The 26,913-nt window shown below is 36.8% G+C and overlaps 1 protein-coding gene across 1 annotated transcript in view; it reads left to right on the forward strand.

Annotated features, from left to right (window-relative positions):
* Positions 1–18,795, forward strand: part of LOC124616173 (transcription factor SPT20 homolog) — a 39,092-nt gene extending 20,297 nt beyond the window's left edge. Inside the window, exons 4-6 of the mRNA XM_047144455.1 lie at positions 1,913–2,212; positions 7,539–7,580; positions 18,545–18,795. Of these exons, the coding sequence (XP_047000411.1) occupies positions 1,913–2,212; positions 7,539–7,580; positions 18,545–18,591 (389 nt within the window). The 3' untranslated portion in view covers positions 18,592–18,795. The remainder of the gene's footprint in view (positions 1–1,912; positions 2,213–7,538; positions 7,581–18,544) is intronic.
* The last annotated feature ends 8,118 nt before the right edge of the window (positions 18,796–26,913 follow it).

Genomic DNA, 26,913 nt, shown 5'->3' on the forward strand with positions numbered 1-26,913 from the left:
TTTATAGCAAATGCATGGACTATCTGGCGCCCTCTCCAGCTGACTCACATTCCCACTCACATTCCCATCTTTTCATAATCCCCACCCATATCCTCCATGTTCACTAATTTTAGACTCTGCCAGAGACCTAACACAAATGTGTGTCCACACTGAAGGTTGTGGATTAATTGCCCATTGAGATGAATCAAGGGTATGAATTGGCGGGGGCTGTTCTTTCTGCAGAAAGAACAGACGCCACGCATTCATATAAATGGGTGAAACAGTTATACAGAGATAAACAGATAAACACAAGATAATAACTAATGGAGAACTGCATCAAACCACTTTAAAGACTAAATACTTCATCTACATCTACACACTACTCATAATTAAGTGTCTGGCAGAGTGTTCACTGAACCACGTTCAAGCTAGTTCTCTACCGTTCCACTCTCAAACAGCGCATGGGAAAAACTAACACTTAAATCTTTCTGTGTGAGTTGGTGATTGAAATTGCCACAAAAAAAGCAAGCTGTCATTCAAATGATTGCCATCCCAATTACAATATCATAGCTGTGGCACTCTCTCCAGTATTTCATGATAGTACAAAATGAGCTGCCCTTCTTTGAACTTTTTTGATGTCTTCCATTTATCCTATGTGATGTGGAGCCTACACTGCACAACAATACTCCAGAAGAGGACATACAATAATAGTGTAGGCAGCCTCTTTAATAGATCTGTTGCATTTTCTCAGTGTTCTACCAATAAATCATAGTCTTTGGTTATCTTTACCCAAAATATTATCTGTGTGATCATTCCAACTCAAGTTATTCTTAATTGTAATCCCTGAGTATTTAGTTGAATTTACAGCCTTTAGATTTGTGTTATTTATCATGAAACCAAAATTTAATGGATTCATTTTATATTCATCTGAGTCACTCCCAGTTTTCATTATTTAGAGACAACTGCCACTTTTCACACAATACTGATACCTTGTCTAAATAATTTTGCAGTTTGTTTTAATCATCTGATGACTCTATAAGACAGTAAATGACAGCATCATTTGCAAACAATCTAAATTGTTTATGTAGATCATACCATAACATTATTAAAATAATATTGTCTAAGGAAGATCAACATCAGTAAGTGTGTCACATGTTGTCAGACATAACTCCAGAACATACAATCCTAAATATGTTAAAACACAATAAAAATGTCAGTTCTTGTTTCTTGTAAACCAGTCATGAAAAATCGTACAGCTTGTCAGCAATCCAAGTGGGATCAGTGAGTTCATCATGTTTCACTTATGTTAGTGGTGATTAATGACCAATAAATACAAGAGATGAAACAAGATGAAGCCAACATTCATATTTAATATATAAGAAACTATCAGCCTCGATTGCAGTAATGAAACCAACCTTTACCTAGGTTTCAGCTCAAATAATTGAGCCTTCTTCAGAAGATATACCTGAATTTATAATTTGTCTATGAGGGCATGGTCTAGAAATAAAACTAAGACAGCCCATGCCCTCTTAGACAAATTACAGATTCAGGTATACCTTCTGAAGAAGGCTCAACTATTTGGGCTGAAACCTGGGTAAAGGTTGGTTTCATTACCGCAATCGAGGCTGATAGTTCCTTATATATTAGATTATCACAATTGCTGACTATGCTGCAATGTTGAAAGTACAAAAACATTCATATTTAACAGGCATCACATGAACATTGTCTGTCAGATATCATGCAGTGCTCTTTTGTGAAGTGCACTAGCTTTCTCTTATCCTTTTTCCTGAAACACGTTCTCTGTTCATTTTCTGAAAATCCCTCTTCCTCAAACTCTCTCTCAATAAATGCGCAGTTGGGCATTTTTGCTTTCAGTGCCCACTTTCAGTTTTGCATATAATTCTGTTACATAACTTCCTTGTAACATTTGCAGATCCATCTCATGAAGCCAGACCAACAGGAATGCAGCACAGGCCTGGTACCTCAGCAGGATGTAGCAATAATGTTCCAGGAACAAGAAATGTTTCTCAAAGTGGACCGTCTCATGGGGGAATGACAGATCCACGAATGTTTCTTCCATTAATGCAGGCAGCTCGCAGTATGGGTTTTGATCCTAACATGTTTTCTCGTTTGGGGTTATCTGCTCCTGCACAGAATCCAGCTGCTCCAGAGGGATCACAACGTCTACCAAATATTAATTTCCTGCCACCAACACCATCATCACTAGAGTCTAGTGAGTATCAATGTTCTGTGAATTATGATTGTTCCAAATGCTGATGAATTGGCAACAATTTGAATTCTTCTGCAGTTATACTCAGTTTACACTTAAAGTCATATACACTGGGTTATTGTAGGTAAAACTTCTGATTTCTTTCCATTTTATTTTGTAAATGTGGTATAAATGAAACTACTGTCTCTACCCTCTGGCATGCACCTTAATTCCTCATTTTGCAATACAGTGTGCAAGTTTGACTTCTTGAAGACAGTGCTTTGTGAGCCATGGTTCTTACTCCCACTATACATCATGCTACCAAATGACAAGCTTGCCTCCACTGTGGAAAATTCAGTTTTAACAAATGTGTAAAGCTTTTAATTTTGAAACAAAGAGACTTAGGAAGTTCCATTTTAATCTGCGTGGGCTGCATATAAACATGCTAGGTAATAAATATGTTTTCCTCTAAATATGTAAAAAATATGGCAAAGCTCAGACTAAATAGCACCCTATCTCTGTAAAAAGAATGAAAAAAACAATAAATAAACAAAATGAACAATACACTCTACATGAAAGTATGAAAAAAAAAACAGACAAAAACGTTTCTTGATGTGTGGCTTAAGATAAGCCAAAATGAACTTTTTCCTTAGAACAAATTCAGCACAGGAAAATCCCAAAGGAAATGCCACCAAAAAGGAGCTACCAATCATGTGCTATCTTAGAGATTTACAAATCCAGAGTTCAAATTAAACTAATGAAATTTAATTATCCCAGTCACTTCCCAAATCATCAGAATATCTATGAGAGAAATTATATTATGGTAATGTTTATCCAAATCTTGAGACTGGATGATTTTAGTAATTTCGTGCTGTTAGTGTCATGTATTCTAGACTAATCCACAAAGCAGAGAATAAAACTACTTGCTGCCTAATCACTATATCCCCTCCCCATTTCTCCCTTATCCACCCAATCTTTTCTGCTTGTTGTTCTCCATTTAATTATTTTCATCTTTTGTCTTTCATCCTATTGATCTGTGCTTTTTTAAAATAAACCTAGTTTTTTGACACTACAGCTTGAAATTTGTCCTCCAATTGTCTTCATATTTTTTACTTACTTTTATTCTTCATTATATATCCTCCTTTGATAGTGAGACCTATACTAGATGGTAGAAAAATCCCTACCTGTCTCCAAGCACAATGTGACCCCTTTTAAACTTCATCAGCAGCTTGCATGGTGGTGTAATGTCTCTATGATGCTTTCTTTGTGTTCCTCATTTGAGCTGACTAACATCTGATGCTCTATGCTTCTTCTGCTTCATTTCATCTGTATTTGCCCCTTATTTCAGATTACCACAGTGCTTGTGCTTCGGGTGATTCTGGAGGTAATGGTGTATAATGAGCACGATGTAGAGGCTGGAATAGCAATTTTAGCAGCCATGTCATAAACATTAAAAAGCACATTCCATGACAATATAAACCTATATTGACACATGATAAATGTGACATTAATAGAGTTTAAGAAGTTTTCATTAAGTGTATAATTAAATAATACAAGAACCATTTATCTTACACTGTGATTAGATACATACATAAATAAACAAAAATATATTATAATAAAGTATTAGTTATTATAGAATATTGGAGAATAATTGTTAAATTTCCATAAAACAAGTTCCCTGTTTCACACTCTTGCCAGTATAGTTCTACTCCCAGGAAACTCAGGAGCACTCCAGTCATTACCCAGTACCACCAGGCCTTGACTGCTTCAGTAATTACTCCACTAAGGCTACAAATTTTTCAAGTGAAGCCATCAAATAAGATTCTCTCTCCTTCACGTACTCCCTGTTTCACCCACTGCCATCTTCCGCTAGTCTTATCAACTTATACAACATACTTTTTGAACATTCCACGATGACCACCTACACTTCTGCAATTATTTGTACCATAAAACCTGACTTGTACATACAGTAAGAACAACTGTCACAACACACAACATTAAAGCTATGACCAAAATTCAAACTAATCATGTCATTTATGGGCATACATGTTTTCATTGCATTGCTTTCTATATATGGAATACAACCCCCACTCTGATATAATGCACGAATGGATACAATGAATGGTCTGTCTTGGCGATGAACAGCAACCAGTTGCTGAGTGTGTAGGCAAAAGGACTTTACTACCTATTATATAACATGGGCCACTAGCAACCACAACCTCTCCCCCCCCCCCCCCCCCCCCCCCCCCCAACTCGCCTACCCTGCTTCAATTTCCTTGAACTCAATAGAATTGAGTGGGATCTTGTGCTCCAGTATATTACATTACATTAATTATATTCTGTACATGCCATTGTCTCCAAAATGTGGATAAAAGTCAAAGAAGCATATTTTTCTTAAGTATAATACAACTAAATGATTTAACTCGAGAAATTGTTTTATTATAGTGTTAATATTAATTATAAAATAACCTAAAATACTTATTTTGAGAGTTTCTGTGAAGATTCCACAGTATGCACTCAACGTGCTCTGGCAAGTTGTCGAATATTTGTGTACCTCTGTATTTGATGGCCAGTTATGAACTCATTCACAACCCCAGTGAAGGGTAGTACTGTTTCCAAGATTTAGTAATCCTGTCTGTGCAAACTCTTGTTTTGTCCCATCCCTTTATCTAGGATGAACTATGATCTTACCATTGAACCTAACCCACATCTACCTAGTTCTTTATATTTTCCCTTATATTTTCAACCTAAAGGGAGAGCAACAGAAACCTCTCTCCAGTGTTTTGTTGCCAAGAAAATCTGTCATGGATTTTTTATCACCAATGCAGTTCACCATGTGTCCAATCAGGTGCTTCATCCTCAATTGGAAACACTGTGTGAGAAGAATTTGGACTTTTTTTCATAGGATGTGCTACAAATTTTTCTGCTCATATTTCTTTGAAATCCACAGCTCGGCCTCATTTTTATCATGCACATCGGGGAAACTTTGCCTTTATGGTGACCTCAGTACTACTGCCAACACGCAACTGATTATGAATGTGTATCCTCTCCCACACCAGGAGGAACTGTTGGCAAAAATATTGAGTGGCTAGTACTTTTCAAAAATTGGTTTGTCTGAAGCGTATCTGCAGGTACCTGTGGACAAAGAGTCTTGGCAAGTTCTGGTTTTGAATACTTCTTTTGGTCTCTATCAGTATTAGCACCTTCCTTTTGGTGTGGTTAGTGGCCCTGCTACTTTCCAACAGTTTACAGAGCAACTGACTATGCCTGTCCCAAATTGCATTAATTATAAGGATGATATTGTTGGCAAGGGGTCCACATTGGCTGAACACTTGAAAAAATTGTGCACTTTGTTCTCCGTCTCACAGTCTGCTGGCTTAAAGTGTAACTTTGCAAAATCTCAGTTTTTTCCACCTTCTATTGTTTATTTGAGGTTCAAGGTCTCACAGGATGGAATTCATCCTCTGCCAGACCACATCTCTGCTGTGACATCTATGCCTCGTCCCTCGTCCATGAAGGATCTCCAGACATTCTTAGGGAAGATAGCCTACTACCACAAATTCGTGCCAGAGTCGGCCACATTGCCCAACCCACTGCATGCCTTGTTATGCAAGAATGTACATTTTTGCTGAAGCCTAGATTATGAATGTGCTTTTCAAATGTTGTAATCCAAACAACTCTCAGCTCCTTGTTTAGCCAAGTGTTCTCTGGACCAGCACATAGTGTTGGCAGCACAGTATGGCCTCAGCTTGGTCCTAGCACACTAATACGCCAATGGTGCTGAACAACCTGTAGCTTTTGCCTCTAAATCTCTCACTCCAGCCCAGCATCATTACTCTCAGTTGGGAAAAGAGGAGCTTGCCATAGTCTATACTCTCCAGAAATATAATGTTGTTCATATCGCTCCGTATTTCACCTTATTACTGAACATAAACCTTTGCTTTCCTTGTTTAATCCTCATGGTTCCTTGCCTGGCAAGGCAGCACAATGCCTACAATGCTGGGTGCTGTTCTTGTCTAGCTACAAGTACAAAATCTATTTTCAACCTATGTCTAAACCTGCCAATGCAGATACCTTGCCCACTGTACAAGAAACCTTTTACTAGCAGTTTTTAGTACAGAATGAGATGAATGTGATGTAACAAAGGGAAAGGAGATGTGCCAGTCACATCACCTGCAAGGATCCCGTTCTCCTGTGTGTCTTCCCAACATTTTCACAAACAACAGTTCACTTCAGCCACGTAGGTTTATTACTCTGAAAGCATCATAATCATCATATTTGAATGTGGCAAATCCCTAGTGATGTTCCTTATGTCAAGCTTTACTGCACATTCAAGGTTCATTATAAGTTGCCAATGCCACCACAAAAATAAAAATAATGACAGCAATGATAATATAATATTCTTTGATAGAACACTCTCACCTAAAAAAAAATAATAAAAATAAAAAAATAAAAAATCATAGCTCCACACAGTTTTAAGTATCCTGGTCATTTCATTTGCACAATTAAAGCGGTTTTGTACAAATTCTGACACTACCTGTCACCCAGCTGGAGAACAGTTTTACGATCTTTTAACAGCATGATGTCAAGTCATATCTTGCATTTTTACATCTTTGTTATCAGAGTGCACTTGATCTTCGTGGGCTGTTCACACGGTTCTGATGTCAGTGTCAAATGTAGTGTAGCCACTAAAGGCATTAAGACTCCTACGTGTTCTATGTGATGTAACACACTTAACATCAGGTTTGACGTTAACAAAATCATCTGGGCAATTGCTCACATCAATAATGCAGTTTCCAACTTCTCTCTCTCTCTCTCTCTCTCTCTCTCTCTCTCTCTCTCTCTCTCTCTCTCTCTCTCTCACACACACACACACACACACACACACACACTCTCTCTCTCTCTCTCTCTCTCTCTCTCTCTCTCTCTCTTTCTCTACCTCTATCTATCTATCTATCATCTAACTCTATCTCTTTTCTGTGTTGTTTCAGCTCTCTGAGACTGTAGACGAGTGGGAAGTTGCGCTTGCGTGAGTGTGTGTGTGTGCATCTGTGTATATGAGTCTATTGCTGACAAAGGCCTTAATGGCCAAAAGCTATGATTGCGTGAATCTTTTTATTGTGCCTATCGCAACTCAGCATCTCCGCTATATGGTGAGTAGCAACTTTCCTTCTCTCGTATTGTTACATTCTATCCTGGATTTTCCATTGTTTGATTCTTTTAACTTGAAATTATCATAATTTTAAAAACTCTGAAAACATTAAAAACAAAGAAAAGAAGAAACACATTAATGAAGCATAATAAAAGGTACATCTATTTATAGAATTAACAAAATTTATTTGTGTTGCAGGTCTAAATGAGACACTGAATATTATCCAGGAAATTATTGCAGGTACGTATAAGGTGCTTTTTCTGTGTATCTCAATCTTTTCATCATTTTCAGCACAATCCCTCCAAATTTAGCTTCTTATACATATAAACATTTCTCTAACATACTTGTCTTTTTTTTTTTTTTTTTCGAAATTTGAAATATCTTCTGTGTTCAACATGTTTGTGAAATGCTATTTATCTTAACCAATGATGGTCAATTATCATAATCAATTGCATTAACCTTTGGAAACCATGTTAGCAGGAGGAATGCATTGTGATTAATTTGATTCAAATCTTATTAGTCATTTCTTCTACTATTTATGAGTATATGTGAACTCAGGGACGTAAATTTTGCTTAACTTTAATGTTTGCATTGAACAGATGTTGCCTCTGCTAAGTATCAGATGAAAACAGCACCTTAGTAGTTCAAGAGGATGAGCAGCGCCTTTTTACACCTTTCATAGTAGCCGCATTTCTCCTAATATACATATACATATATAACATAATCTAGAAGCTATTCCCATAATTACATCATCATTAGTAGTAAATTTTTGTTAGTATACTTTACAAAAATAGCCTGCAGTGACTGCTTCTGTTAGTTCATGCAGAACATGACTCATTGCACATTCCTGAAAGCTCTTGTTTATTAATAAACATATCGAACATGATGTGTGAATGAATGAAAAAAAAAGTTGGCAAATACCTGAGATCAGCATGACTATCAGCTCATATGCCTCACATGGACATCTCACAAAACCACGATATCTGAGAGGTACAATGTCAGGCAGATGAAAAAATTGCACAGTTATGAAAATACAGTCAGTCTAGAAAGGAGACTGCTCACAAAATACACACACAACTCATCTTAGAATATTACTCAAGTGTGTGGGACCAATACAAAATAGGACTAATAGGGAATATTTAACATATACAAAGAGGGGCAGCATGAATGGTCACATGTTTGTTTGAACCACAGCAAATGCGAGATGCTTGCACTGGGCTGATGGTTGATGCCATTTATCACATAAAACCCATTTCCAAAAACCAGTGAAACTGAGGTATCTATGAATGTACTACAGCCTCCTATGTATCACCCACATCACAACTAAGAAGATAACATCAAACTATTTATAGCATGCGCAGACACATTAGAGTAGACACTCTTCTTGCGTTCCACATGCAAATGGAACAGGAAGAGACATTATGTAATGAGTCGGTAGTGCAATGACTGCTGCTGGGTTGTGGGAGCTGTCTGGGTGTTTATCAGGAGGTGCTCAAGTCCCACTTGGGACCTGCAGGTGAGGGAGACATGAGGGCATTGACACAGGCTGCAGAGAAACAAACAGTGAATATAAAAGTACTTTATTACTCTCTCAGACTTGGACAATCATTCAGGTGAGCCCTTGATTCTGATGTGGCTTGATGTTGTGCTCATAATATTTCCTCTTCGTGTGGCAGGCAAGGTAGACAAAGCAAACAGCATGCTGCATGCATGTGTCATGCTGAGCTTGGTGTTGCTGATATGCAGAGCACTGAGTCATCTGCGGCAGAGATAGATCCTGGCTGGAAGCGTGCGGCCATCAACAACACAAGAAAGGCATATTACATTGCAACTGGTGGTGTCCTGCTGGCACCATGGCAGACAGTGTCGCCCACAGAGATGAACCCTGGGCTGTAGACTCCAGCAATGGATAGGGTGGTGGCAGTGGTTGCTGCACGCATAAGCCCCAAGACTGTGTCAGTAGATCCCATGACAATAACTGATACATTGCATGTGAGGTGCATGGCCCTGCCATGCTGATGGCTTGTTCGATGGCATCTGCCATGAATTGGGCCTCACAACATTTCCCAGCCTCTGGACTGATGACTGGCTGCTCATGGGATGAGGGTTTAAATACCACTATCTGGTGTTGACCACCTGGAAGAAGCTGTGTTTCTTTGTCAGGCAGAAATGTCTTGAACAGGTGTGACTGTTCTGGGTGTGGATATAATGACGTGATAGTGGTCTGAACTGCAAAAACTTCCTGAAGGGTGGTCAGTGACCCAGGCATTGACTCATGCTGGTCAGGTATCACGAACACACCTCACTCCTGCTGTGTTAGCAAGTCAATGACTGCAGCTGGTGGACACAATTGTGAATGTTCTAGAATCAGTACTTGGCTATGGCTTATGGCTCATGCTGTTACTCTTTCTTCTTCTAAGAAAATTCAGCCCTCTGGATTCCCATTTGTAAGTTGGCTGCAACATAAGTTCTGATACATTTAAAAGTAATTATACTTTCTATCTTCTACTTTACTCACAGTGTCATTTGTTTCTTTACACTATTTACACTTCTTTTATTGTCACTGGCATTGGTTTGTGCTTTGCTCCATCCTTGGGCAGTAAATTCTTTGTTGAACAGCAGTTTCTGGCTCCACTACATGAGAGGAATAGGTGTCAAGATGGATTCCTAGCACTACAAACTGGTTGCATCTTATCTAAATCTCATTGTATCATCTTCTACAAGTATACACTCATAACTTGGTACCTATAGCTAACAACTATTAAGTAGAATACATGTACTATGGGCTAAGCACTTCCTTAATCTGTCAGGAGCAAAACTGACCTACACAAACTGAATGGTATGTGCACTGCCATATTGTTTGGCAATAGTCGCTTGCATGAACTTTATGATTTTCACATTGTTATTTTGTACCGTATTTTTGCACCTTAGCAATTCAGAAAAAAAATTATTTACAACTGTAAGTGAGCCATGGTAACCTTGCTTTGGCAGTGTTCTCAAGATATTGTGTCTAGAGGATCTATCTGTACTTCGATAACCTACCACTTCTTTCTTGTTTTATTAATTCTTTACTAACTCCTCTCACTCTGGGAGATTTATCCAATGGCATCACTTCAAGAGTTCTCTGATACCATTGACCCAGCTACAGGCACTATACCAGCTCTATCTGCACTGTACAATAATCCTATAATTTTCCCAGCTATAGGCACTTCTATACATCATCCTAACATCTGATAGACTTTTCCGCTATATCAGATCTTTTTCATAGTTGCAATTGTTGGTAGATCTACCACTATCGTGAAATTGCTTCTCAAGGGACATAGAGTGGTTTAATTGAGAATGTCACAGCCAATGATGCATCATGCATTTTTCTGTTTTGAGACATTGCCACATGACATGAAGACAGTAAGACTTGATCAACCAATACCACTGGGACTCTTTGTTCTTGTTCTAACTCATCAGTGCTGTACTATGGCTTAACCTTATTTTATTGAGCTATTTTCTCTAGGTGTCAAACTTTCCATATTACATCTCCTAATATTCCTGACTTACACTTAGAAACCATGGCCTTAATTCTACATGATAACTATGTTTAATTACTGATATACATGTTACTCCCATCATCCTTACTCATCCTAAAACATTTACTCAATACAATTCATATTTAAAATAAAAACCTTATGGCTATTCTGAACTATCCTTAAGAAATTATCAAGTTTTCGCAGTATCCAAGGCTTCCTCTACCTGAGTCAGGTATTGTCTGGCTGGCATAATGCCATTTCTGGTGGCATACCCAAACAATTACATCATGTGACTTGACACATGGGGCCTTATGCCCTGGTAAAATACAGTCAGTGGACATTACCAGAGTTATGGTTTAGCCCTCAATCCATTACCAAGTACTACAATAGTATCTAATCCCAACATCATGAGGAAACTGGAGAAGGTAAAATCTAGGAATGTAAAGAATCCCACTTTAAGTAAAAATTAAAGTCCAGACTGTTACTTACATATGTTCCTGCACAAGTTCAACCACCATTGAAGTTTCCATCTGCTTCCATCATCAGAATGTAGCTTAACTTCTTCTTAAAACTGAAACATAACTTTCTCTTCTCCCTGTTAATGCTTCTTTGCTTAGTCTGTTAATAAAGCTCATATTATCTGCAAAAGGTACTAATTCTTCCCCATAATTAAAATAAAATAATGTGGCTGAATCCTGTTGAATGCCCATTAAATTAATCCACATCCAGACTATATTGTGTCCCTATTCATATTACTTGAACTTTCAACACCCTACTTCTTCAATAGGAATTAAACCAGACATGTGCTGAACCACGTAATTCGTCCCATGATTCATTTATCAAATAAAATAGTGTAACTGGCACAATTCAGTGCTTTGTGTAAGTCAAAGATGATCCCAAATGGTGATATTTTATCTTTTAAAAGTTTTATGATGTGTTGAGCGAACATATAAATAGCTGTCTCAGTAGAGTAACTCTTTTGAAATCCAAACTGTGAGTAACTAAGTATTATTACTGAACAGATGATCAAAAACTCTCAAGTATATTTATGTCTGCATGACTTCTCTGCAATTCATACGCAAGTGCTTGGCAGAGGATTCATCAAGCCACCTTTAGACTACTTCTTTACCATTCCACTTTTGAACAATGCATGATAAAAATGAACACAAATTTTTCTGAGCAAGCTCTGATTTCTCTTATTTTATTACTATGATCACTTTTCTATAGGAACATGGGCATCATCAAAAATTTTTCACATTTCAAGGAGAAAGCTGGTGAATGAAATTTCATGAAATGACCTTGCCACAGCGAAGAATTCCTTTACTTTAATTATTCCCACCCCAACTTATGTACCATACTCGTGACACTCTCTCCTCTGTTTTGCAATTACAAAATGGGCTGCCCTTCTTTGAACTTTTTCGATAACCTCCATCAAGCCTAGCTGGAAAAAAAAAAAAATCCCATACTGCTCAGTCATACTCCAGACATAGTGTAGGCAGTCTCTTTAGTAGATCTGTTACATCTTCTACATGTTCAGACAATAAAATGTACTCTTTGGTTCATCTTCTCCATAACATTTTCTATGTAGTCATTCCAATGCAAACTGTTTGTTATTGTAATACCTAGGTATTTAGTTGAATTTACAGCCTTGAGATTTGCGTCATTTATTCTCTAACTAAAATTTAATGGATGGCTTTAGTAGTAGGGACCTCACAGTTTTTGTTGTTCAGGGTCAATCACCAATTTTTTCACCATACAGATATCTTGCCTAAATCATTTTGCAATTAGCTTTGATATTCTAATAGCTTTACCATAATAAACAACAAGATCACCTGCAATTCAGGGGGCTGCTCAAATTATCTCCTAAACTGTTTATGTAAATAAGGAACAGTAGAGACCCTATAAAACTGCCTTGGGGAACACCAAATATCACTTCTATATTACTTGGTGACTTTGTGACTATGAACTGTGGCCTTTCTGACAGAATATTACAAATCCAATTGCTCAACTAAGGCACTACTCCATAGCACGCAATTTGATTAGAAGTCACTTGGGAGGAAAAGTGTCTAAAGCCTCCTGTAAATCTATAAATATAGAATCAATTTGAGATCCCCATGACTACCATTCATCACTTTATTCTCTTCTTCAAGGTAACTTGTAGTGTTCGAACTTCGCATATTCTCCAAAATCCTAAATCAATGTCAACGATATGGGACTGTAATACAGCAGATTACTTCTGTTTTCTTTCTTGTGTTGTGGTGTGACCTCTGCAACTTTCCAGTCCATAGCTCCTTTCTCAGGGAAGAATGGGTGGCACATTGGGAAAGGATAGAATGGAAGTGCAGGTTGCTCACACCACAGTGGGTCCCTGTCAACCTGGGGTCTGGGTGGCCTGTCTTTTCTCTCTACCCCCCGCACCTTACTTCTCTATCCTTTCTGAAAAGGAAAATAATTGTTCTAAAATATAGGATAGTTTCTTGTACTTTTATGTGGGAAAAATACCCAAGAATATGGAAATTAGGATAACTGTAAAATTAGCAAAAAAGTGATAAAGCAAAACAAGTAGTATAATCATGTGTTGTGTTAACATTACATGAACCAACTTATCAAAAGCTATATCTGTGAGCTAATAAAATTATGTATCTATCTGATAACTTTCTTGTGTTTAACAGTCAGCTACATTTTGCCACTTTAACTTGATGTTAACGTATATGTCTGTAGGGACTGTTGCTCTGTGTCGCCAGCGGCCAGAGCTAACAATAGGTCAAATAAAAAGAAAAATTAGAGGATTGTTTCATCAGATGATTACTGAACCTGCCAACAAACCTCAGCAGTAAGTGAAGGAGGTGAGAAACCAAAATCAAAGCCTATTTTTTTATTCACTATAAAGTACTCTTATAAATATTTATTTGCCTATCTCCAAGAATTAAATATACAGAAATATTTTTCTAACATGTTACATGCTGCTATGAAATCTGAATGACTAAGCAAGAGCAGCAGTGGTTTTGAATGAGGATAGCATCACCATATAAAGGCAACAGACTAAATGTCATTATACTAAAATATACTAAAATGTGAGATCAAACCATATTATTTCTCCTTTTCATTATCCACTTTCAGTATGCCCTTGTATTCTGCTTTCAGTACTTCCTTCCCCATGAAGAGTGAGTGCTCTGCTTATTAACAAATCAGTTAAAATATAATACAGTGGAGAAACTGAGTCACAGATAGGCACCATAAAAATACAGTCAGAAAGCGAGCTAAACAAATTGGCAATGATATGTGACAATGGGCTTCCCATTGCAATTCCATCTGTCTGCTCATAGTTCTGGTCATTGAATGAAAAGTAAGTGGAAGTCAACACATGTCGAAATAGGTATCATGATCCAGCACCAACCCTTACTCAATCAACTGTAATGAGCTAGACACAGTAACATGAGTGAAGAGAAAGTCCATATAAAAACTTACTCGAATATCAAAGTCATTGAAATGCATCCACTCTAATCAAAGTAAGAAATCCACTGAGTTCTTAATGTGCTGCTCACATTGACCTATTATAAGGCACAAGAGAGTAGTAAGTTGTTTTGCTACACAGTATGTTGGAGCACCAAAGTAACTCATGACTGGAAGGAGAGGAACCCTTCGTTGTTGATCTCAGGGATGCCATATAAGCTAGGGGGAACAGCACAATAAGAATTGAGACTCTTGATAATTGCCTGTGACAAGGACCTTTTCTTCAGGAGGTTGTTCGTCTTTCTCTCACCACTTTTTGTGGGGTTAGCACAAAGCCTACACTATGCTGAATCAGACAGTAAACACTGCAGACTTTGAACATAATCCTGCTTTTCCAACACAACTATGGCATTGCCCTTGTCTGTAAGTAAAATAACAATATCTGGATCAATTCTAAGTTAATATAAAGCAGCCCTCTCAGCCACTGTTATATTGCTCTTGGATGGTTGTGCTCCATTCAAGACATGACATGCTTCATTCCTAGCCTCCTCTGCTACATAAAGAGGTAGTTTAAAAACAGCCTGTTCAATAGAACTAATAAAATCAATCACTGGTACACACTTGGCAGACAGTGCAAAATTTAAAGCTGTGTCATCAAAAGCTTTCTCTGTGAGATTTTATCACAGATATGTTCAAATTTCACAAATGCTAGGCAGTTACAGAATTAAATATCCGGTATACTGCAAGCAGCAGCACCATCCAGCCAATCCTAAGGAAAAGCCAAAATTTTTGAGGCAATCATTAAATGAAGCCAAAAGAATCCTTGGAAACAAAATCCAGCTGTCAATGAGTGTAATGGATCCTTTCACGAACTAGAGCTAGGCCAGCTTGCTACTTGATGTGACTGGTGACATGAGAATTAATATGATGCACAACTTTGACAAACAGAACAATATTTTGATCATGACATCTCAGCAAAAACAACAACGCACATTGCAATCTTACTCTACTGCTGTGAATTTTATCCAGCCTTTGCAAGCAACAATATCACACTATTCTGAACTTATCTCAATTTTACTATAATGGATGTTAAATACAATATATATAGGTTGCCTAACTTGCAAAAGTCAGCTCAGTTCGAGTTTTAAGTAATGTCCCATTGCTTTAACAAGGATAATTAATTAGTTGCATTTCAGAAAACACAGACTGAATTTATCTTATTCACTAACATCTTGTGAATAATGAAAAAGTTTATATTCAAATTATCTTTGCTTTTAAATGTGCAATTTACAAACAGCTAGATTACATTATGCAAATATCCATGTTTCGTTGATGGTCTTCATGGGTATGCAATCGAATTTCATCATTCTGATGACACAGTATTTTGACAGCCCAACTGGGTATCATCTTCAGGTGAGACTGTAGATGCACAGTATGCCAGAACTGAGGAAACATCAGATACAGCAGCTCCTCTATACACCCTCTGCAAAGCAAAGAATTGCAGTGCACTCAGCAGTAGAAACTAAAAAATGTGATGAATCGCAAATGAAGATGCAGCCAGTTAAAAACCATACCACTGTTGTTTTTTTAACCAATAAAATAGGACTCCACATCTTGCTTAAAACCTTTATCTCTGTTAGTAATGTCATCAGATAATCATATTTTAATGGATTCCTTAAGTACACAATCCCAGTACTGGGAAGTTGGATCAATAATTTGCATCTCTTTAAATGATATGTTATGCCCTACATTGAGACAATGTTGAGCAATGGTAGCTTTTCCAGGCTAGAGCAGACATGTATGATGCTGATTGATGTTGATGTTCCACACATCAGGCATGAACTGTGTCTATCCAATATAAGCCTTTCTGCAATGACAGGGAATTCCATATACTTCAGGCTTTCTCAATTCCAAATAATCTTTAACTGATCCCAGAAGGGCTTTAGTTTCAGCCAGAGGCAAAAGAACACTTTTATTATCATATTTTCTGAGAATACTTAAATTTTCAAAGAAATACTCCCTGAAAAGGGTAAAAAAGCAGTTGTGTTAGAAGTGTCCATTGTTGGTTCACACAGTGGTCCAAATTGGAAAGCATGAACCATTTGATGATTGTTGTTGTTGTTGTGGTCTTCAGTCCTTTGATGCAGCTCTCCATGCTACTCTATCCTGTGCAAGCTTTTTCATCTCCCAGTACCTACTGCAACCTACATCCTTCTGAATCTGCTTAGTGTATTCATCTCTTGGTCTCCCTCTACGATTTTTACCCTCCACGCTGCCCTCCAATACTAAATTGGTGATCCCTTGATGCATCATAACATGTCCTACCAACCGATCCCTTCTTCTGGTCAAGTTGTGACACAAACTTCTCTTCTCCCCAATCCTATTCAATACTTCCTCATTAGTTACGTGATCTACCCACCTTATCTTCAGCATTCTTCTGTAGCACCACATTTCGAAAGCTTCTATTCTCTTCTTGTCCAAACTATTCATCGTCCATGTTTCACTTCCATACATGGCTACACTCCATACGAATACTTTCAGAAATGACTTCCTGACACTTAAATCTATACACGATGTTAACAAATTTCTCTTCTTCAGAAACGCTTTCCTTCCCATTGCCAGTCTACATTTTATATCCTCTCTACTTCGACCATCATCAGTTATTTTGCTCCCCAAATAGCAAAACTCCTTTACTACTTTAAGTGCCTCATTTCCTAATCTAATTCCCTCAGCATCACCCGACTTAATTTGACTACATTCCATTATCCTTGTTTTGCTTTTGTCGATGTTCATCTTATATCCTCCTTTCAAAACACTGTCCATTCCATTCAACTGCTCATCCAAGTCCTTTGCTGTCTCTGACAGAATTACAATGTCATCGGCGAACCTCAAAGTTTTTATTTCTTCTCCATGAATTTTAATACCTACTCCGAATTTTTCTTTTGTTTCCTTTACTGCTTGCTCAATATACAGATTGAACAACATCAGGGAGAGGCTACAACCCTGTCTTACTCCCTTCCCAACCACTGCTTCCCTTTCATGTCCCTCGACTCTTATAACTGCCATCTGGTTTCTGTACAAATTGTAAATAGCCTTTCGCTCCCTGTATTTTACCCCTGCCACCTTTAAAATTTGAAATAGAGTATTCCAGTCAACATTGTCAAAAGCTTTCTCTAAGTCTACAAATGCTAGAAACGTAGGTTTGCCTTTCCTTAATCTTTCTTCTAAGATAAGTCGTACGGTCAGTATTGCCTCACGTGTTCCAGTGTTTCTGCGGAATCCAAACTGATCTTCCCCGAGGTTGGCTTCTACTAGTTTTTCCATTCGTCTGTAAAGAATTCGTGTTAGTATTTTGCAGCTGTGACTTATTAAACTGATAGTTCGGTAATTTTCACATCTGTCAACACCTGCTTTCTTTGGGATTGGAATTATTATATTCTTCTTGAAGTCTGAGGGTATTTCGCCTGTTTCATACATCTTGCTCACCAGATGGTAGAGTTTTGTCAGGACTGGCTCTCTCACGGCCGTCAGTAGTTCCAATGGAATATTGTCTACTCCGGGGGCCTTGTTCCGACTCAGGTCTTTCAGTGCTCTGTCAAACTCTTCACTTTGATGATTAGTATATCAATTTTGCCTGAAAACAACCTTAAGATATTCCCGTTACTGCATCAACTTATCAGAATCCAAAATAGCATAGGCTCTCTTACCACTTGTATATAAAATTCCTGTGTATTGATGTCGGGGATGATAACTAGTAGCATGGAGGTAGTGGTCCATATGTGTTGGTTTACAGTATACACTGTGTCTCAAAATCCTGTTTTCTTTTTTGTGTATTAAAAGATCTGAAAAAGTTAATTTGCCATCATTTTCAATTTCCTTCAAAAATTTGATGCTTGGATAAATGCAGTAAAATTATCTAAAAACTGATGAAGAGCTTCCATTCCATTTGGCTAAATGCCTGAAAAATCTATGCAATCACATCCATGTTTCTTGGCTACAAATATGTTGCAAAGAGCCACAGTACAGACATGTTAGCAATATAATTAATTTTCGAAACAGTTTGAATTCCACATCTGGTCAACACCAAGACAATTAGAGGTAAAGTGCATTCCAACTAAAATGAAATTAAGAGAATAAAAATATTTATTATTCATTTTTGCATTATGTATTTGTTACAAATATCTTGCAAATTAATTTACTTCTAATTTTAGATTTTTTCTCTGTTTACAGGTGCCATGATGACAATACTCCATTTAAGATCATGTGGGAAATTTTGAAAGCGCAAGTTTTGCTTAGCTGTTTGCATCATTCTGATGTGTTTTTACACATTTCTCACAATATTAACTCACAGAACATTATCAATATATTTTGTGAAAGCTGTCAACATATTCAAATACTGTTTCCTGAAAAGTGTGGACACTTAAAAGACAATACTAGCATTTGTGTCTAATCATTCCAAATAGGGTTGTGATGTATGCTAAATAGAGTGAACATTTTAATTCAAGTTAATTGTCTCCATTTTAGTATGTTATTGGTTTTAATGAAGATAATACTTTAAGTGTGTCAATATTAATTATATAATTTCATTTGATATTGCAATACTAGTTTCAGTAATAGAATTTAAAGTTTCTTTTAACAGTCTGTAATGTGGGAATTCACTAATATTAACACCAAATTTTTTCAGTTGAGTACATTATTTTAGGTAGTCGCAGTGCTTGTCAAAACGCAACTGATAAATATTTGAAATTCTACCCAAATTCTTTTCAAATTCGACTTGTTGATGAACATCTGTGATGTAGGTAACAGTGACATGATAAAAGGAATGAAGACCAGTCTGCACAATTGATTTTAATAGAATTCAAAAATTTCATCTTCCAAATTGCACTCTGAACTAAAACACACACACACATACACACACACACACACACACACACACACACACACACACACATTGGTTTACGTCTGGTATATGTGACTAAATTTTAATTAAAACTGCTGTTGCTTATGTCTGCAAATAGATGAAATTAATTTTAATCAAAGAGTGAGATCATACTCTGCTGAATAACCATATGTCACATTGTTTTGTTGGAATGAAAATGACACTAATTGAATGTAGCATGGAGAGGAGAGGTGAGAGGGAGTCACTGATTTTTTGAGTTGACAGCTCCTTTACTAAAAACAAAATGTAGGCCGGCAGAAGATTAGAGTGTAAGTAAAGGAGTCAAACACAAAGGAGGCTTGACTATCAAATTCAGTGTGGATCTTCATACAAGTTATTAAAAGTGCTTCATATTTTCATCTGTCCTACTTGCATCTGATTTTATATTTGTTACAATGCTTGTCATATCTATCTAAGCATATAAACATATATTTCTGAGCTTACTAGACCTACTCAAAACTGGGCACTTCTATTCACTTTAGTGATCTACTGAGAAAACAAAGACTTCCTTTTTTCATAAGATCCATTTTTACCAACAATTACTTCACATCATGTGGCCAGACAGACAAATCACAGCTGCAGTAATGGGAATGAAAGTAGTTATCTCTTATGCCAGCTGGCAAATCATTAATCCTTCAAGCAGGTATATTGAATACTTTATTCCCATGTACTTGCTGAGAAGTTCCTGATCATATGTTGAACATTTCTTTTACGATAGCAAGAAATTTTTGGAGAAGAAACCATCTGGTTTCTATGTTCCTTCTCCATTCTGGTGCAACACTGTTGTTTATATTAATGAATGTTAAAAGGGCTGTGTTTGCAATGTCCTTTTTGCACTTCCTAAACTGCTTTACTGCTTTTTCTCTCCAGTATATGCTTTATTTCCTGCAATTCTTTATGTAATAACTTAGGAAGCTTGATGTTTTGTGGTATGTTCCAAATGCCATCAGTAAAAATCCAGTATGCCAGTGAAATGACAGAATTCGGATACAGTTCCTGGATGTTCTAAATTAATTATCACTTGTACTCATTTTGGGTTTGGTTTGTACCTTCTGGAGTTATCACATGAGCTAAAATGATAATTTCTTAAACACCAAAAACAGTTTTTCCATCATTAATCCTTACACCAAACTTGTTCAGTCACTGAAACATGATAGTTAAATGTTTAGCGTGTTCTTTTTGAGAGCCAGAAGCTATCAGTATGTCATCTAAATATGCAAAACAGAAATCTAAATATCTCAGAACTTCATTAACAAATCTCTGAAAGGTACTGGGCGCATTCCTGAGGCCAAGCAGCATGAAATTGAATTCATCAAGTCCAAATGGTGTGATCACAACACTCTATTCCTTTTCATTTTCAGCTGCTGGGATTTGTTAATATGCATTGAGGAGACTGGGAGATTGACTTCAGAGAATATTTTCTTGCCCACAAGGATGGAATTTGCATAATTTATGTGAGGAACAGGACAGCAGATGTTGGTAGTCTCCACAAACACATGCTTTTTTGCCATGTGCAGAGGGATAGGCCACCAGGATTTAGAGGTGGCAAATTATATTAGAATTGTTTGGAAACTGAAATCCTTATTTAGCCAGTTTAGTTTATGTAAATCTAACCTGTACACTGGAGGGCCACTGCAGGTTGCGATGTAATATTTTATTTCTCCTGGCATAAGGGTGGATTTTGTCAGTTCAGGTAACTTTTTAAGTAGTTCAGAATATTTACAACTAGTATGAAGCGAACTAACAGAATCATACAAATCAACTGCACATTGAAGTGGAACCACATCTGTTACTGTCAACTAATAATTTTCTTTTCAGATCTATTAATAAACTAAACCAACAAAGAAAGCCTGCACCTATTATGCCTTTGTTGTGTCGACTACACTGAAAGACCACTAAAAACTTCATTTTAAATTCAAGATTCAATAGCTTTGATCCATAAGTTTTAATCTCAGATCCATTTGCAGCATAAAGTTTGTAGCCTATCTATTTAACCTTATCCTTGGGACACACTGGTTTAATTGAAACATCAGAACCATAGTTGACCAGAAAACATAGCCCTGAAGTTTTATCTCTAACAAACAATTGATATTAGCAATCTGGTATAACTGTTGTGGCAGAACACTCAGCCATTACTGTGTCCACCAATTGGTGTTTCCCTCACTTTTCCATTTGCAAGGTTGGACACATTTCTCAGGTCTACAGTTGGAGCTGTAATGAAAATGAAAATAGTACTACTTTCTGGAACTATTTCATCTTGGCTTGCTGCAGCCTATGCTACAAGAACATCATTGCAATCAATACTGTTGCTCCCTACATCTGGATTTTTTGACTTCATTTTCAAACTCTTCCACCCTTAACACAAGACCTTTCACTGACAAAAGACTCACATGCAATAGGAAACTGACGGAAGTTCATGATTGCTTCACATTTCCAGAATCTGGTGAGTCACTTGTGCTAGTTTGTCCAAATTTTCTTCAGAAATTATTAAAATATTTCAGATGCTAACAGGAAGTTTGTCTAGCCAGACAGACTTTAAAATTTTATTTGAAATGTCCATTCCTCCACAACCTTTCATTTTCCAAAGTAAATGACTGGTCATCATATTACAAATTTATAATTCACTAACTAATTTCTTAATTCGATGCTCTTCACCTTGCTTAAAAGTCATTAAAGTCTTTCTTTAGCTAACAAACATATGTTGCTTTTGTCACTGTTTACAAGATTGCAACTATTTTCAACAAATCAGGGATCTAACTATGCTATGAAGTAATTGAATTTGGTTGCTTCAGTCTGTATTTCCACAATTGTTAATTTTGCATTAGCCTGACAAAACCATTTATCAGGCTTGTCATTTCAGACTGGAGAAAGTTTGATACTAGCTTTGTCCACTTCTACTGTAGTATCACTGTTTAGGATATTACTGTTCGCTTTATCTTTTATAATATTTGTTTCTCATTCAGATCATGTCAAAGTCACCACTCATTTGGTCTTGTATAATTAAACACAAAACATAGTATTTGAAATTCAAAAATATTATTTGGAAACTTTCATTTGTTACAAGAACAAATATCACACAATCCAGGCACGACAGTTAATGTCTAGATCTCCTCCTACTCTGCATATTTCAAATGTCATTGTTTTCAAAGAAATATAAGAGTCAACACAAAGAACTATTTATAGGATTGCAGGTTATGAAAATAAACACAAACCTATGGCCATTATACTGTTCTCATGTACACATGAGTATGGCATTCTTGTGAAAGGATCATTTAACCTGATCACCATGAACATTACCCATAATGGAAGTTGAGTGCATCATAGCTTCTCATGCTTTCCCGTTTTCCACTGATAAGTGATTATGATTCCAAATGTATAACTGGAAGGATGTAACTTGCAAATATTTTTTAGCTTTATATTTTATACAATTATTCAACTTTAAAGTATCAAATAATATAGTCAGATTGGAATTCTCAAATTTGAAGTGATTTTATCCAATACAAACTGGCTGTTTGTTTGGTAAAAACAGTCTCATGATAACAGACTATTTGAAATATAGATTACAATGGAAGAAGAAGTAGAGGTTTAAATCACCAAATATGAAAGTAATTCTGTCAAGATATTGTTCTCAATTCTGTAGCTGTATGGATTCCCTGTATAAAGGAAATCATAAGCACAACTGTACAAAAAAGTGTGTTGTATGAATACTAATTTTGTCCATAAAACAATTCGGAGCTTAAATGCAAAATAAAAACATGTCGATACCAAATATACCAATGTAGGATTTACAAATCTGATACTTGTATGATATTCAGCACTTCATACAATTAATGGAAAACATCACACTGTATTGAGTTTTGAAAATACTGAAATAAAGTGTTTTCTTAAATATGCAACAGTACAACACTTTATTCCATAAGGATTTGTTTTTCTCAGAAGTTCTTGGTTGAAATACGCAATTTCGCTCAACCAATTTTTGTTGAATATGAGAGCATTCAGATTAGTTGTAATGTCATTGGGATGGTCAGTGTATGCTGACAGATTCTTCGTACATATTTTCAACACACAAACACAGTAAGTGTCATATTCCTGATGGAGGAGGGGATGATGAGAGGTGAGAAAACACTTTAACTTTTTAGTTTGCAATTTTTTATCCCAAATTAATTCCCAGAAATTATTAAACCATTTCTCTGTGCAACAGTATCTACATCTACATTTACATGACTACTCTCCAGTTCACACTTAATAACTGCAAAGGGTTCATTGAACCACCTTGAAACTATTTCTCTACCATTATACTCTTAAACAGTGCACGGGAAAACTAACACTTGAAGTGTGAGTTCTGATTTCTCTTATTTTAAGTAGATGATTATTTCTCCCTATGTAGCCTGGCATCAACAAAATATTTTCGAATTCAGAAGAGAAAGTTCATGACTGAAATTTCATGAAAAGATCTCACTGCAACAACCCCCCCCCCCCCCCCTACGCCTTTGTTTTAATGATTTACACCCCAACTTGCATATCATATTCACGACTCGCTCCCTCCTATTTCATGATAAAGCAAAATAAGCTGCTGATCTTTGAATTTTTTCAGTGACCTCTATCAAACCTATCTGGTACAGATCCCATACCACATGGTAATACTCCAGAAGAGAACAGACAAGCATAGTGAAGGCACTCACTTTAATAGACCGATTGCATCTTCTACTCTAAGTATTCACCCAATAAAACACAGACTTTGGTTGACCTTCCCCATAACATTATCTATGTGACTTTTCCAATTTTTGTTGTCCATAACTGTAATCCCTGGGTATTTAGTTGAACTGGCTGTCTTTAAATTTATGTGATTTATCATGTAACCAAAATTTAATTAATTTCTTTTTGTTCTCACAAGGATGACCTCAAACTTTTTGTTATTTTGACTGAAATTGCCACTTTTTGCACGATACAGATATCTTGTATAAATCATTTTGCAATTGCTTTTGACCTTCTGGTGACTTTATTAGATGATAAATGACAGCATCAACTGCAAACAATATAAGAGGGACGCTCAGACTGTTTCCATAATCGTTTATATAGATTGAGAACAACAGAGGACCTATAAAACTTCCTTGGGGAAAGCCACATATCACTTCTGTTTTACTTGATGACTTTCCACCAATTGTAATGAACTGTAGCCTTCTCAACGCATCAATTATTCGTGATAGTATTGAACTCTTGCACACAATTTCAGTTACAAAAATGGAAAGCAAATTCTTTTCCATAAGTATTGATAGAATTTATGCAACCATTTCCATTACAAATCAGGATTAATTCCAAACATGCATCTGTCAACTGGGAAGTCAATGAAGATGTGATGAAATTTTGAATGGGTGATTTCATTTGTGAAACTGATGCAATTCTGCAGTCTCAGTGTATTGAAACATTTACTGTTCACTATAAATATCAAATCCCCAAGAAATTAGCTTTGCACAGAGTAAATTACTATCATTTTGAACATCAGATGTTACTGATGCAGCATTTTCAACATTTCAGGTTTTCTGTATCATTCTAAGTGTCTCAAAACAAAGGTTGGGGCAGTGAGTAAAGTGCATCACTGGACTTCAAAGATATAGTTCCACATCAAATGCCAACAAGACAACAAAAATGCAAGTTCTGGACACAACAGGGGACCGCAGGCAAATTTTACAATTATTTAGTTGTCACCGTGGTGCATAAATTAGTTAAACCATTAGGCTCCTCTCCACCTCAGGCAATTCTGAAACCACACTAAAGTGACAAAGCTTCAATATTTACAGGTTAATACTTCTTAACAGCAGGACTGGAAAATTGGAAATTTGTAGTACGATCTCATGGGACCAAACTGCCGACGTCATTGGTCCCTAAGCTTACACACTACTTAATCTAACTTAAACTAACTTATGCTAAGGACAACACACACACCAATGCCTGAGGGAGGACTCGAACGTGTGACAGGGGAAGCCGCATGGACCGTGACAAGGTGCCGCAGACCGCGCGGCTTTCCCGAGCGACAGCAGAACTGGCATTTAGTCTGCAATGGTACAAAGGAATTCTCAGTCTATTCAATCATGATACATGTCTTGATGCATGATATGTGAACAGTACAATTAATAGATTTGAGTGTCAGGAAGTTGTTTCTGAAAGTATTTGTATGGAGTGTAGCCATATATGGAAGTGAAACATGGACGATAAATAGTTTGGACAAGAAGAGAATAGAAGCTTTCGAAATGTGGTGCAACAGAAGAATGCTGAAGATTAGATGGGTAGATCACATAACTAATGATAAAGTATTGAATAGAATTGGGGAGAAGAGGAGTATGTGGCACAACTTGACAAAAAGAAGGGACCGGTTAGTAGGACATGTTCTGAGGCATCAAGGGATCACGAATTTAGCATTGGAGGCCAGCGAGGAGGGTAAAAATCGTACAGGGAGGCCAAGAGATGAATACACTAAGCAGATGCAGAAGGATGTGGGTTGCAGTAAGTACTGGGAGATGAAGAAGCTTGCACAGGATAGGGTAGCATGGAGAGCTGCATCAAACCAGTCTCCGGACTGAAGACCACAACAACAACAACAACAACAACACCATTAAAGGCAATTAATTACAGCTTTATTTTTGCCAGCCTCAAGTTGCAGACTTGCTTAAAATCATTTGTAAAAGATGAAGACATGACAGTATGTTCCTGCATCACAACAATACATACTAGTCAGACATTTAGGCAGACTATTTAGCTGTAGAAGTATCTATCTTTTGTTGTTTCATTTATACAAATGAAGACTTGTTGATTATTTGTGGGGGATGAACTCCTGCATGTATGGTCAATGCAAATTGCATGCACTGATTAAATTCCATCACTAAGACCAATATGCTTGACCTCAACAACTTCTTCCAGAAGAAAACAAATAGACAATGGGCTTTGCAAGTACCAAATGGAATGAAATATGGAACTGACTATATTCTACCTAACAATTAGAAACACAGGATGTGGTAGTTGTAAACAACTTTAAAATTTCAAGCAGTCATAGACTAGTAGGACACAGTAAAAATAGATAAAATGTTGAAAAAAATTGCTTACTGTATTCATTTATCTCTTGGTCTCTCTCTATAACTGTAACCCCCCCCCCTCCAAACACACACACACACACACACATACACACACACACACACTTCCTTCTAATACTAAACTGGTGATCTCTTCATGTCTCAGAACTTGTCACATCAACCGATCCCGTCTTTTAGCCAAGCGCTACCACAAATTTCTTGAAACCCCAGATCTATTCCATACTTCTTCATTAGTTTGATTTGATTTGATTTATTATTGGTCCTGTAGATCATACAATTTGTACAGCAAAGCACATCATGATATAGGACAAGTCAATTTGAAAAATTATGTTAAGATGGTATATGATGAGATATGACAGTAGTGGCACATAATTCACATAGCAGAATACATACAGGATATATAGACAAAATATAAAAAAGGTGGTGTGTGATGAGAGATGATGGTGGTGCATACTGCACATAGCAGAATACATATAAGAGATACAGACAGAATATGAGTAACAAACGATAATTAAATTATCTTACTAAGTAGAAATATCTACAAGTGAATATACAGCTTATTACAAGTAATTAAA

Source organism: Schistocerca americana, chromosome 5, assembly GCF_021461395.2.
Source record: "Schistocerca americana isolate TAMUIC-IGC-003095 chromosome 5, iqSchAmer2.1, whole genome shotgun sequence".
Lineage (NCBI taxonomy): Eukaryota > Metazoa > Arthropoda > Insecta > Orthoptera > Acrididae > Schistocerca > Schistocerca americana.